The sequence below is a fragment of the Triturus cristatus genome, chromosome 7, assembly GCF_964204655.1.
Source record: "Triturus cristatus chromosome 7, aTriCri1.1, whole genome shotgun sequence".
NCBI classification, from domain to species: Eukaryota; Metazoa; Chordata; class Amphibia; order Caudata; family Salamandridae; genus Triturus; species Triturus cristatus.
The window spans coordinates 980870912-980885459 of NC_140590.1; the positions used below are offsets into that span (position 1 = coordinate 980870912).

Below are 14548 nucleotides of genomic sequence, written 5' to 3' on the forward strand. Positions count from 1 at the left end.
CCCAGTCTGGCCTGCATTTATGTAGGCCAGTTTGAGGAATACCATGTGTACCAGTCATCTAACCCCTTCCAGAGGCATATTTGCCTCTGGAAGAGGTATATTGATGATGTTCTATGTGTATGGTCAGGACCACAGCATCTGTTATGCGAATTCTTGGACTGGCTGAATGGCAGAGATGAGTGCTTAAAGTTTACTTGGCAGATAAGTAACGAAAGAGCAACTTATCTTGACCTGGACATCAGAGTGATTAACAATAAACTCAGTACAATTGTGCATCAAAAATCAACTGACAAAAAATCATTGTTACATTATCAATCTTTCCACCCGAGAGCTCTGAGGGATAATCTCCCGGTGGGCCAGTTCCTTAGATATCGTAGGAATTGCTCTTCAACATCTGACTATTTGCAACAATCTGAAAGTCTTATTGAGAAACTAGTCCAGCGAGCCTACCTAAGGAAAATTGTTACCAGAGCCCGTAAAAGAGCTCATAATACCCCTCGAAAAAAACTGCAAAGAGTCCAGGTACTGTATGCCAGTGGTACTTACGTTTGACCCTTTATCTACTAAGATCCGTCAAGCAATAAGAAAACATTGGTCGCTATTATCTACCAGTGAATTCCAAATGCCACAACCTAGATTCGCGTTTAAACGAACGCAGAATTTGAAGGACAGATTGGTCCATACTAGACCGATGCACTGCACTGTGAATACCACTGTACCACCGGCAGTGGCGGCTGGTGAAATTTGATAGTGGTAGGGCGTAAAATTATTGCCGCACTGCACTGTGGTGAGCGAGTGTAGCGAGCAAGCCCAAACAACCTACGGGGGCGTTCGTGGGTTTTCACACTGAGAAAATTTTGAAAAAAAAGAGTGGATAAATGGTGCATTTTCATGCAAATTTGGGGAAGCAGGAAGGTTAATAAAGCAATACGATTTAGTTATTTATCATTTAAGAAATTGCCAATTTTCATGAGCTATAGAGGGCAATATTTGCATATGCTGATGTTATGACCATCAACTGAAGAACAGGGATTCATTTCAAATAAAACGTAGTGTGTGGTGCGCACACTCTAAAGTCCTATTCAGAATACATAGACACACATACTTTCTTGTAAGAATAGATCAAATACATAAAATGACACTGCAGAAAACCTGAATTACATAAGAACTGAAACATGCTCTTTTCAATGTTTTCTTCTTACTTCAGCGTAATTTACAAAATGTAGTACGTTCTTAAAAGATTGATAATAATTGGCGGATGTGAATTATCTATCAACATACAGTGTAGATCTTAAGGACTCAACATGAGACCGACAGTCAGCAGCACTAACTGGTTGCAGGAGCTATTTGCAAGCCCTTGTCAAAAAATACAATGGAGGAATTCCAGTTCCAGAAATAAATACGTAGGTGTAAAGTATCAATATTTTACCTTTTTGTCTGCCCAACAAAAACAAAACAGGAGAAATACAGTGAGCTGGTTAGCATCATAGATCACAAGGGTCCCTTTTCACAATGCATTCTTTGTTACAGTAAAGGGTCAGATCTGCCATTACAGCTTTTTCCACGCGCTGCCTGCGCTTATGCTTTCCGCACAGAGCCTTGTAATACATCTTGTGAGTTCAAGCAAGCTGTGCATGCCGTTTCAGGTAGCTTGTCTGAGTTCTACAGAAGCGACCTGAGAGGGCCAGAAAGCAACGTCGTAGAACATTGGTTAAGAAACAGCGATGGATGCAAAAAGTGCTGCGAAGTGTTCGGTCCGTGCAAACTTCCTCACAGTCACAATAAAGAGTGCTGGGATAACAGACGCAATGTCGGATATTGCTGTCCAAAATTTAAGTTGATCACATTAGAGACCGTGATTTAGAAAGTATGTGGAGCACGCCTTTATCGTGCCCCCACCCCACAAACAGACACACACCTTAACAGGACAAGAACGGTAGATGAAAATCTTGTTCTCACGCGTCCTTTGCTTGTGCAAAAATTAAAAAATAAGACAAAATCGCCGGGGCTGCACTTTAAGCTGCTAACTGCTGGTGCCCTCTGCAGTTCTAGTTTTAATGTACTTGGACATGTGTAGAATCTATTAAGCGTAACCCGCTTTTGGATATGTGGTGCCCATGAAGCTTTGCTATGCAGCATTATTCCCAAATATTCAAAGTTCGAGACACGTTCCAGTTTCTCCTTGTCCAAATATATGTTGCCTCTCAAACGACTAATCGGTAAGAAATTGTAATTCCTTATGCAAGCTGGAAGCAGATACCACACAAGCTCCGGCAAATAACATTTCTTCATCAACAAGAGCGCAGAGGCACAAATCGATGTTGAGGAAAAGCCAAAAACACGCAGCCCATTTCATTTATCACATAGTTCTGTTTTTCCTTCCAGTTTGTACCTTCAAACAAACGTGAATAACACGTCACTGCAAGAATATCTAACACATAAACTGAACACACGTTAGTCAAGACAAATAAAAAAACAGTCGTTTCAATAAAGCAAATTGACACAGCTCTGAGCCACAACCATTTGGTGACGTTTAGAATAAGTACAACTATACAACTTCACTAGTCGCAATACTAGCGGGAGAGGGGAGGAGGTCGCCGGGGGTGGGGGGGGGGGAATACAATTTAAAAAAGAAAGCTAAGCTTACCAGACCAGGTCCGCGCGGCGCCTCTCTGCTTCTCGGCCGGGTCCCGTTGGCGCTTCTTCTAACAGCACTGGTTGGCAACACCTCTAAGCCAATACTGACGCTGCTCCAGCAGCGCCAGCATTGGCTCAGAGCAGGGTGACTCACCGCCCGCCTGCCCATTAGGAGACCGAGGTTTGAGCCTTTGCTCAACCCTCGCTCTCCTAACGGGCATGCGCCAGCCACAGCATACAGTAGTGCGCATGACTGGGCACGGAGCGAAAATTCGCCTCCTTCACCCAGCATGCGCACTGCTGCCTGCTGTGCGCTCTGCGCCACCCCTGGTCTACTGCATGTCAGTCACTCAGCAGCATGACGTCGGACCGCCCTCCCCCTTCAGAATCTGAAGGGGGTGGGCAGTCCGAGTTCATGCTGACTGTGACTGACATGATTGGAATGTCAGAAAATTCTCCCTCGACGCCGAGGGAGCTGCCGGTGCGGCCGGCTTGTGGGGCAACGCCCCAGCGCCCTTAATGGACGCACCGCCACTGACCACCGGGTCATTACCCGTGTGGCTGTTGTTCGGTTTGTGAGCTAACAGAGAAGACGACCGAACTTCAGTTGCTTAATGGGAAGTCGTGGTATTTAAACCAGTTCAGTAATTGCAACACATCAAACGTGATTTACAGACTGACTTGCCCATGTGGATTGTACTACATAGGTTTAACGTCTCGTAATGTCAAGGTTCGAGTGCAAGAACATCTTAACACAATTAAGACAGGAAAATGTAGATTTTCCTAATAATTTATGACGGAAAGTCTTAATTTTATTAAAGACACGGAGGCGAGTATTATGCTTTCTTTTCTTGCTTTATTCCAATAGCAGCAAGATAAAACTACTCTACCCAGAAGGCTTGGAGAAACAACTACCAGCCAATGGGAAACAAAGAAGCAAATACTGACCAATCACATCATGGATAATAGTATAAGGTGTATCGTGACTGCAAACAGCCCTCTTTTCTTATGCGAGCAATCATGGAGTATGGAAAAATAAAGGAGAAACAGAGAACAAAATGCAAAAAGTCAAAGTCCACGTAAAAAGTTCTTTTCCGAAGACCACCAGAGGAGAGTCGGAGAGAAGATCCAGTCCAAGGACAGAAGGTGCCGTATCAGAAGGAATGATCTTGATAGAATCCATGAGGACCTCAGGATGATGCCGGTGGCAGCGCTGGAGTTCCTGTGGGGAGGGAGAACACCAGTTAGAAGTGTTGTGGCGGGATAATACTCGCCTCCGTGTCTTTAATAAAATTAAGACTTTCCGTCATAAATTATTAGGAAAATCTACATTTTATGGCAAGACCGGAGGCTCCTATTATGCTTGTTTAAAGCATATCAACCACCATAGAAGAAGCAGTAAGAACAGGTTTGCAATAAAATGTACGGAACACTGAATCATTAGACCAATCTGCTGACTTCAGGATATCCTCCAGACGGGAGCCAGCCCAAAAGGCTTTAGAAGCCATGGCTCCTCTAGTGGAATGAGCTCCGAAAACGGAGACGTCAATACCGGCCAGGGACATGACCCAACGAACCCAACGGGCCAAGGTAGCAGCAGAAACAGGATGAAAGGGTTTACGAAAAGAAATAAGGAGTTGGGAGCTGGAGGAAGTCCTGAGAGCAGAGGTCTTACTTTCATAAACTTTTAAACATTGACCTACACACAATTTGGGATTGGAGGGAAAATAGGGATAGAACACAGACTGTAAATTGGTCTTGGTACGTTTATGAATATGAAACATTACACCAGTAGGAGTAAACTGTCTAGAAGAAACATCTAAGGCTTTCACATCAGATACGCGTTTAATGGAAATTAAACATAATAACATAGTAAGTTTAGCTGAAATCATTTTTAATGAAAGAGCAGAGTTATCTGGCCAGGTAGAAAACAACTGCAAAACCAAATTGACATCCCATAAACTAGAATACTTAGCCAAAGGCGGTTTTGAAAAACGAATTCCTCTTAATAGTCTGCATACCAAGGGATGCGCCCCCGCAGGTTTTCCATCAATGTGGGTATGATTGAGTGAAATGGCAGATCTATATAGGTTGATGGTACGATAGGATTTACCCGAGCTAGCCTCAGAGGCAAAGAAGTTAACCATAAAATTTAAAGAGGCTGAAACGGGATCGACAGATTTCTGCAGACACCAGCTTGACCAAAGAGACCAGGCGGACTTGTAAGCCTTGGAGGTGCCAGGGGCCCATGCTCGACTAATAAAGACTGAAGCTTCCTGTGAAATGACGAAATCAGAAGGGGAAGGCTGGAAATTTTCCAGGCGGACAACGTCAGAGACTGGTTGACCATTAAAGGATGGGGATTGCCCTGAGGATCCGAGAGAAGATTGGGGAAAGGAGAGAGAAGGACGGGAAAGTCTACCGCCAATTCCAGGAGAGACGGGAACCAAATCTGGAACTGCCAAAAGGGAGCTACTATTACCAGAGATGTCATCTGGCGACGCACCTGCGATAAGACCCTGTTGATCAACAGAAAAGGAGGAAAGGCATAATTGAGGTGAAGGGACCAATCTTGGAGGAAGGCATCGGTCGCCAGAGCCAAAGGATCCGGACGCCAACTGAAGAAATGAGGCAACTGGGAATTGAGACGGGAAGCAAAGAGGTCTATTGAGAAAGGACCCCACAACTGAGAGAGGGAGAGAAACACGGAGGGAAGAAGCTTCCAGTCGCTGGAATCCCGGAGGAAGCGAGAATGCCAATCGGCCACAGCGTTGAGATCTCCTGGGAGGTATTCCGCGGAGAGCGATAGTCTGTTGGAAAGGCAAAACTCCCAAAGGCTTTTTGCTAGATCTGCCAGAGCCTTTGATTTTGTGCCACCGAGATGGTTTATATAACGAACCGCAGAAACATTGTCCATGCGCAGAAGGATGGTACAACTTACTCTGTCTTTTGCTAGACTCTGGATTGCAAAGGAACCTGCAAGCATCTCTAAACAGCTGATGTGCAATTTGGACTCCTCTTTTGACCATGTACCGCCAGTCGATATTGGTCCACAACGGGCGCCCCAACCCGTCAGACTTGCATCGGATTCTAATACAAGATCTGGGGCGGAAGCGAAGATGGTTCGGCCGTTCCAGGCCTCCAAATGGTTTAACCACCATTGCAGTTCCAGGTGAGATTCGAGATCTAATTCTGTTTGATCGGAATAAGTGAGACCTTGCCGAAGATGCCTGATCTTTAGGCGCTGAAGAGCGCGATAATGGAGGGGACCTGGGAAGATAGCCTGAATGGAGGCCGATAAAAGGCCGACTATTCTCGCCAGAGTTCTGAGAGAAATGAGTGGACGGCGCAGAGCCTGGGAAATCTCTGTTTGAATCGTGGAGATCTTGGATTGAGGAAGAAACAGGGAAGCCAGGGGGGAGTCTACACGGAAGCCCAGAAACTCCATGCTCTGAGTCGGGATGAGAGAAGACTTTTCTAGATTGAGGAGAAAACCTAATTCGAGAAGAAGAGAACGTGTAGTGTTGAGATCGTTCAATAATGCCGATTTGTCTAGATTCATGAGGAGAATGTCGTCGAGATAAATGATGAGTCTGATCCCCAGAGATCGTAGATAAGCTACGACAGGTCTCATTACCTTTGTGAAGCACCAGGGTGCTGAAGAAAGTCCGAAGGGCAGAGATTGAAAACGATAAGTGACGTTTTGCCATTGAAATTGGAGGAACTTTGTGTGCGATTCGTGAATAGGAATAGATAGATAAGCGTCTTGGAGATCTATGCGGACCATCCAATCGTTTAGACGCAAAGTGTCTCGTAAGTGAAGGATCGTCTCCATTTTGAAGTGACGATAAACCACAAACTGATTGAAGAATCTGAGATTGATCACCGGTCTCATCTTCGTCTCATCTTCTTGTTCTTCTTTTGAACGAGAAAAAGCGTGCTGAGGAAGCCTGAGGGATCGAAGGGGGAAACTAGAATAGCTCTTTTGGAGAGAAGTGCCTGTATTTCCGAGGTGACTAGCAGGGACATTTCGGTTGAGAACACTAGAGGAGAAGGAAGAACATGTTGAAAAGGAGGAGCGTAAAGCTCGATACGATAACCTTGGACGGTGTCGAGAACCCATGGATCTGCAGTGAGAGACTGCCATCTGTGCAGGAAAAGGGCTAGACGACCCCCCACAGGAATAACTGCACTCACCTTGTTGGGAATTGTTGTTGTTGTGGCGGAAGCCACGTTGGCCCCTGCCCCTGTAACCTCGACCTCTTTGGGGATAAAATTGGGGCTTGAAATCCTGCTGGTTGGAGTTGAAGGCACCACGGGAGCCTTGGGACTGGAAACCACGGCCGGTAGAGCGGCTCCTGCCTCTTCCGGCCCTGCCAAAAACCCGAGAAGGAAAGACCTTCTTGATGGATTGCTGCGCCTTGTCCAAGGAGGCAAAGGTGGTGACGAACCGATTTAAGTCTTTTACTAACGAATCTCCAAAGAGAAGACCATCAGCCTTGACACCAGGATCAAGGGGGGCAAGGTTGGCAAGCTTGGGATCTAACTTTATTAAGAGACCTTTGCGGCGCTCATGAGTCAAGGCCGCATTAGTATTGCCCAGGAGACAAAAAGCGCGTTGGACCCACAGCGAAATCTCCTCTGGATTAAGGTCCGTGCCATCCAGGCGAGCTGTTTCAGCTAAATCAAATATGCGGGCCAGTGGCCCCACCAAATCAAGCAGTTTGTCTTGGCAGGAGGACCAAGCTTTGTCCACGCCTTTGCGCGGATCCTTGCCAAACTTCGAGAAGAAAGTGAGGAGAGGTTGATCAATGGCAGGGGTAGAAGTTATGTGAGAAGGGAGAGAGGGCTTGGGACACTCGGACTTTAATTTAGCCCGGACAGTTTTGTCTAAAGGGAGACGAAGTCTGGAGGTTATATACTCTCCGACATGGTCAATAGGGAACCATTCGGTAGAATTAGGATGCCTGATAGAAGCAGGGTCAAAAAGAGGGGTACCCTCAGGATCCAGCACCGGCTCCGATGCAAAAGCGTCCAGTTTTAATTTCTTAGGAGGGGATGAAGGATTTACAATATCAAAAATATCATCAAGGTCAGTGGCGTCACCCATATCATCATCTGTGTCGTAAATTGTTGAAATGACCAATTTCTGTGGTACCTCCGGGTTGTTGGACTTAGCCTTACATTTACCAGCTACACTTTTTAACCCCTTCTGAATAGGAGGCCTGGGAGGAACCACGTCCTCTGTCATATGTGAGGAAGACTCACCAACCACTTTTGACGCCAAAGAAGAAACCTTGGAGTGTACCACTGTAAGTTTTCTGCTATCCCCCGCAGATTGGGCCATTGCTTTGGTCATGACACTTAAGAGAGAGTTCTCCATAGTCTTAGAAAACCGCTTCATAGAAGCTTCGACAGCAGTCTCTACTGAGGAATTAATAAAAGAGCTCAAATCCTCTTTGAACTCGTCCCCTTCATTGTCATGAGGCTCATTAGAAACCTGCATTGTGAGCAAAAACTGGGAGCCTGCTCAAAACCTGACAAAAAAGGGTTAATGTGAGGAAATAAGGAGTGGGCGTATGAAAAAGAAGAAACCCCTCCCCTTAGGGGGCGTGTGAAATATGCCTGAGGGAATGAAAAACGAAGCGTGGAGAGGAGCCGGTAACAGCGCGTCGAGCTGAGGAGCCGGTCTGGAGCGCTGCGCCACAGTTGAGGCGGGGACCGGTGAGAGAGGCGCGCGAGGGGCAGGCAAAGCGTGCAGAGCGCGGGGGGAAACGAAAACTGAAAGAGTTATACGCGCGTGAGAGCGCGAAGAAACGGGAGCAACGAAGTTGCGCTACACAGGCCAGTAATACAGTTAAACCGAACAATACCAAAAAGTACTTCAAATTATTGTATATAACAGAAAAAGGTACTTATCTTGACTGCGAGCAGCAAGAAAAGAGGGCTGTTTGCAGTCACGATACACCTTATACTATTATCCATGATGTGATTGGTCAGTATTTGCTTCTTTGTTTCCCATTGGCTGGTAGTTGTTTCTCCAAGCCTTCTGGGTAGAGTAGTTTTATCTTGCTGCTATTGGAATAAAGCAAGAAAAGAAAGCATAATAGGAGCCTCCGGTCTTGCCATAAAATTGACCACATGACTGTTACAACATTACAGAGAACATCCACACAGTCATAAAGCATTAAAATGGGTGGTACTGGAGAAGGTAGTGGGTGATGTTAGTTGTCTTGACAAGAAACTTGCTGTAAAAGAAGCGCATTGGATTTTTTCTGAGAAGGTAGATCAGATTGGCCTCAATGATCAGATTGAGTGGAACAGAATTAGTATATGATCATTGGCCGTCTAAAACCAACATTATACTGATGACATTGATGAATGGTGCTGATGCAGGAACATTAGTAGCTCTAGATTCTTGTGTGATAATATCAGTTTGGACTGATGGATAACCCATCTGGTATATGGTGGCGTACCCTATATATATATATGTGCCACGTCACATCTGGATTGATACCATCCAATCGTTTATATCTATTATTGAATATTTTCTGATACTTTAGGGTATTGCTATATTAAAGTATTAGCCCCTTTTTTCCACACTAGGCATAATTTGCAGTAATCATTGAAGCTTATTTATACTGCATCCTTGCCATTCTAAGATGGCGCCCGTAACTGTTAAAATAACACTGAGCCCAGAGCGGGGGTCATGTGATCGTAGAAACCGCAAGAAGAGAACGCCGTACTTTTTAACAGATGAGCCCCGTCCGGCGGAGTTGCTGCCGGGTTGATTTACCGTCCGAAGCCCCTGGGGAGCGTTAAGAGTATGTGGGACGAGAGTGGTGGGGGCTCATGATTTTTGAGTCAGTACGGGTATGATTGGCGCTCAGTTAATCACCAACGGGTGAGGGGCAATGAATGACACTCCACCTGTCCACTATGTACTGATTAAGGCGTAGTTACGGTCAGAGTTCCTAGAAGTGTGATAAAGAGATAACGAAACAATGAAACGACAAACAGTGAGAAAGTTAAATGATGTAATTTTTTTCTCTCGAATTCAGCACGAGTACCTGTTGACTATGCTTGGTTTGAGGTTTAGTTACCATCAGAGCCCCCTTGACGATGAACAGCGAGTAAGCTGTAAGTGCTGCCAGACGAGTAGTGTTGGTCTAATGAGTGCTGTGGTACGTAGCTGATTGAAACTCATGGATATTTGCACACTTGTTTATAGCGCTGAGATTGTCAGCTCCTCGTGATATTTCATAACTTTAATCATCTAGTGTTACACTGCGTGGGAATTAACTATAGTTTTTAAATATGAGTGTCCAAGCACCTGAAGTGTGTGACAGGCTGAATACTCTAGTAAGCTGGTCAGGTGGCATGAGATACAGTGTGCTACAGATCATGGTACATTATAGGTGCAGTAGCTGATGTACGATTTCTTTCCACAGATAAAAATATTAAGCAACGAAAGTGCTATTTAAAGGGATGAAAAGTGTATATGATATACATCACCTCGATGTGGTGGGAGCTGGTATGTGGGCCCATAGCTCCTACTAGGTAAATATTATGAGACGGAATACAGGACTAGTGGCTAGTTTTGAGCTACTCGTCCGTGTTTTATAATTGTAACCTGTACTGAAGCGAGCCTGGAGATGGGATATATTCCTTCTAAACAAATTTCTTTCATTGTGTGTCTGTCAGTCACTCTTTTTTTAATGTTATTTGTCCAGGGAGGTGATCGTTGACCTCGGTTACCGTGACGAATTTGCCACAAATGAAATGGCAATGAAACATGTTGGCCATCACTAAAGTGGTCTACAACATGCTGTGTTTTTAACCTGGTACAGACTCACAGTTCGTAATAAAAGGTGAATAGTGTCTGTGAGTTTAGTCCATTTTTAAATAGAGACCTCTTGTGTCTCATTTCTTTCACGGGGGACAAACATTTATTTTCACTTCCTTTTCTACTGGACACCACTTTTTCTTTGAGAAAGTTATCAATGATGATACAAACGTGGGCAAGCTGGTGAGAACCTACCAGTAGCTCCTCTGGTGGTGCGCACGTGAGATACTTTCTCTTTTCTCTACACTTTTCTAGCAGATATACACTTGAAACCGGGGGTATGTGTTAATATGAGTGTACTGACTGACCACTTCTTTTTCTTTTAACCTTTTTTTTGAAGATTAGTAGGCACACAGGATTGGGCTATAGTAAGCTATAAAATAGTTGGCGGAGGATTTTGATAAAAATGTCTTTCCTCACTCCAATCCTATATATATACATAGAAAACTGAGAAAGTGCCTGTATGTGCCAGATCTTTGTTGTAAGACCAAGTGATCCTCTGACATGTGATGGGATTGGCTGTAGCCCTGGAGTCCTTAAAGCGATCAAGCGCATTGTCCGCCTTGTCGCCAAACAAGCGACGGCCAGCAAAAGGCATGTCCAAAAGTGTAGCTTGAACATCACCCAAAAAGCAGTAGACCTCAACCAGGCATAGCGTCTAAGGGCTACCGACGTGGAAATCATCCTGCCTAGCGAGTCGGCAGTGTCCAGCCCACATCGGATGGTGAACTTTGCTGCGTCTCTCCCTTTGGCAACTGCACGGGAGAGCACGGCCCGGGCCTCCTCCGGGCACTGTGGCAGCACCTGCACAACCGTGTCCCACACCGAGTGGGAGTAACGGCCCAAGAGCCATGATGTGTTCACCTACCACAGTCCCAAGCTGGAGGAAGCAAACAACTTCTTCCCAAGGTTGTCCAGCTTCTTGGATTCCCTATCAGGTGGTGGGTTAGGGAATGCGCCCTTGGAAGTCGAGGTTTGAACTACCAAGCTCTCAGGGGTGGTGTGGGGTGGGGTGGTGAGAGAGGAAAATGGGGTCGCCCGGGGCTGGGCGGTGGCAGCGGGCAATCATCCTATCCACAGGAGCCCCTATGTTGTGCTTGAACCAAGTGCCCAAAAGGATGTCCGTGAGGGCCTCACTGAATGGCAGCAGGGGCTCCGAAGAGGCCGCTGCCGGGTGAAGCACCTCGGTCAGGAGGTTAGTCCTGACCGCCACCATAGGAAGCTCGAGGTTGAAGGCCTCGGCCGCCCTACGCAACACCACTGCATAAGATGCACCCTCCAACGTAACCACGGTAGGGGGAGAAAGCATGTCAAGGTCTGGGGAGGTGTCCAGACCACTGGCATCACCCAACTCCTCTCTTCAGTCCCGTTCCTCTAACTGGGCTGCTAGAGGGTCCACAGACCATTCCAGTTCTCCTCATCCTTCCCTGGTAGTCACTCAGGGCTATAGGAAACACCACGGGAGAACAGTGGTACAAAAGTACCGGTTGGCGTCTGTCTCGACGTCGGTCCTGCTCCGTGTCGAGGGGGAGGCTGGGGTCAATGTCGGCTGGGGACACAACCGGCTTCAGAGGGGGCGAAGGTGTCGGCACCGGAGGAGGTGTCACGAGGTTGATGGGTGCCGATCCGGATCGAGGCCTGGATCCTTGGGAGCCCTGCGGCGCCGTTGCTGAAGCCGTCGGCATTGAAGGCCTAGAGCCATTAGCCGAGTCCGCGGGGCCCGAGGGCCCGCCGGCGGAGTCAGGCTCTCCAAAGATGGAATGTAAGGCTTCGTAAAAGTTGCAAAGCTGGGCAGGGGTCACTCCGGCTCCTGGAAAGGGAGGGACGGCCGGAGTCGACCCAACAGGCTTCGCAGGCGGAGCCGGACGACTACCTTCCACTTCCCATGTGGCGTCGGCCGACAAAGGGGAGAACGCGAAGAGCTACAATGCTTCTTCGCCTTCATCTTGTGCTTCGACTTACATGAAGACAAAGACTTCAATGACGAGTGGTGGTGGTGGCTCCGCAACCGGTCCCGGGACCTCCCTCTCGACCGGGACCTTGAATGGCATGAAGAGAACTGCTGGCCTTCGAGAAGCTTTCGGGACCACTCCTGCAAAGACTTCGGGTTCATGGCCCGGCAGTCTGGGCAAGACTTTGGATCATGGCTGCGCTCCAAGCACCAAAGGCATACGAGGTGAGGGTCTGTGACCGACATTAATTTGTGACAGGAGTCGCAAGCCTTGAAGCCGGTCCGACGTGACATCCCTCCGTGCATCAGGAGTCGAACAACTCAAAAGTGGTGTCAACAAAAGTCTCAAAGATTGAGTCAAAAAGTGAGTCGAGGTATCGCTCTCTCCGAATCTGCACTGGCTGGCGTAGAAAAAGAAAGAACTGACATCAGCGCGCGTCATTTTGCCGACCACAATGCCAACGACGAACGTGGAGTCAACCGACGCACAGGGGTACTGCTGAGGAAAAAATTCTCCGGATCCAGTCTGACGCCTGGGGGTAATTCTAAGGTGAGGAATCCATAACTAATTGTCTCTTCAGATCTCTGGCTGCCTGACCCATTGGGTCTGTGGGTACCCCGTCCTACGCAGGGGCTGTGAAGCTTGCATGCTGCGATGGCTGAGCGGGTATAGATGAGGCTGGAATACCCTTCCGTGGCCACAAAATGAGCGAGAGGTGAACTGGGTTGGTGAGGGGTCATGGAGAGTCCCATGGACCTGGCCCTACCTCTGCTGTCCTTGAAGTGATGGGAGCCATCAAAGGGCATGTCCATGAGCGAGGCCTAGACATCCCCAGTCAAGCCAGTAGTTCACAACCAATCACGGTGCCTAAGGGCCACCGACGATGAAACTGCTCTGCCAAGTAGTCAGTCATAACCATGCCACGGCATATGGTGAACTTAGCTGCGTCCCTCCCATCAGCAATAGCTTGAGAGAGTATGGCTCGGGCCACAGGACCACAGGCAGCACTGCACAACTGAGTCCCAGAATGAGGGAAAGTATCGGCCCAAAAGGCACATGGTGTTAACCCACCACAATGCCAGGCTGGTGAAGAAAACATATTCTTTCCCAAGGTATCCAGTCTCTTGGATTCCCTGTCCAGTTGAGTGGTAGGGAATGGTCCAGGATTTAGTTTAAAGTGGAGGCTCGGACTACCAAGCAATCCAGGATGGGGTGTTGGCTGAGGAAGTTGGGGTCCCCTGGCACAGGGAGATGGAAGTGGGCAATTGTCCTATTCATAGGACCCCAGTGAAGGCCTTGGACCTAGCCCAGAGCAGGACATCCATGAGGACTTCATTGAAAGGGAGAAGCGGTTCAGAAGGGGTGACTCCGGGCTGAAGCACCTCCATCAAGACGTTCGTCTTCACAGCCACAGAGGGAAGCTGAAGATCTAGGACTTCAGCCACACTCCTCACCACCATTGCAAATGAGGCTCCCTTTTACGTAGCCATAGTAGGAGGAGAGACCAAGCCAGTATCTGGGGAAGTGTCCAATGCATTGGCATCCACCAAATCCTCACAACAGTTGTCCTCTTTGGAGTCTAGAGGCTGGTATTCATAAGGGTTCAGTGGGCTCTCCCAATCTTCCCCAAGTCCTAGCCCATAGGAACAGGGCTCAGGCTCCAGACTGGATAAAATTTCTCCAGTCAGCGTCGGACAACGCCCATCTGGCTCTGTGTTGGAGTCAGGGATAAGAATGGGGGTTGCAACTCCGGTGGGAGCAGGGGACATCAGCAGTGGGGCTGATGCTAGGGAAGGTCGAGGTGGCTCAACTGTCGTTGGCCTGGATCCATCCATGGATCCAAGGGGCCTAATTGGTTCCTGGGGTAAACCTACAGACAGAAAACCAGTAGGGGCCCCACCCAAAACCTCAGGGTCTTAGGGCTCGCCAACAGGAACAGGCCTCACAGGAGGGGGTCGGTCTGACTCCACGAAACTTGGGGAGTCACGGAGAATGGCAACATTCCCTTGTTTCATCAGATGACTTTGACAGACAGGGCTAAGTCGAACACCTATTTGAATTCTTGTTCTTTTTTGTGTAGGACTTACTTGAATGAACAGATGACTTCGACTGT

The 14548-nt window shown here is 47.6% G+C and overlaps 2 protein-coding genes across 2 annotated transcripts in view; one reads left to right on the forward strand and one right to left on the reverse strand.

The window, feature by feature from the left end:
- The window catches only part of LOC146810952 (uncharacterized), a 142111-nt gene that overhangs the window by 37439 nt on the left and 90124 nt on the right, over positions 1-14548 (forward strand). The window lies entirely within an intron of this gene.
- Positions 3621-8523, reverse strand: LOC146810953 (uncharacterized). The gene has a single exon (XM_085618018.1). The coding sequence runs from the start codon at positions 8141-8143 to the stop codon at positions 4790-4792; it is 3354 nt and encodes a 1117-aa protein (XP_085474144.1). The 5' UTR covers positions 8144-8523; the 3' UTR covers positions 3621-4789.

Bases quoted from the DNA above. Each gene is read 5' to 3' on its own strand.
- LOC146810953 (XM_085618018.1), bottom strand. From the start codon at position 8,143: ATGCAGGTTTCTAATGAGCCTCATGACAATGAAGGGGACGAGTTCAAA.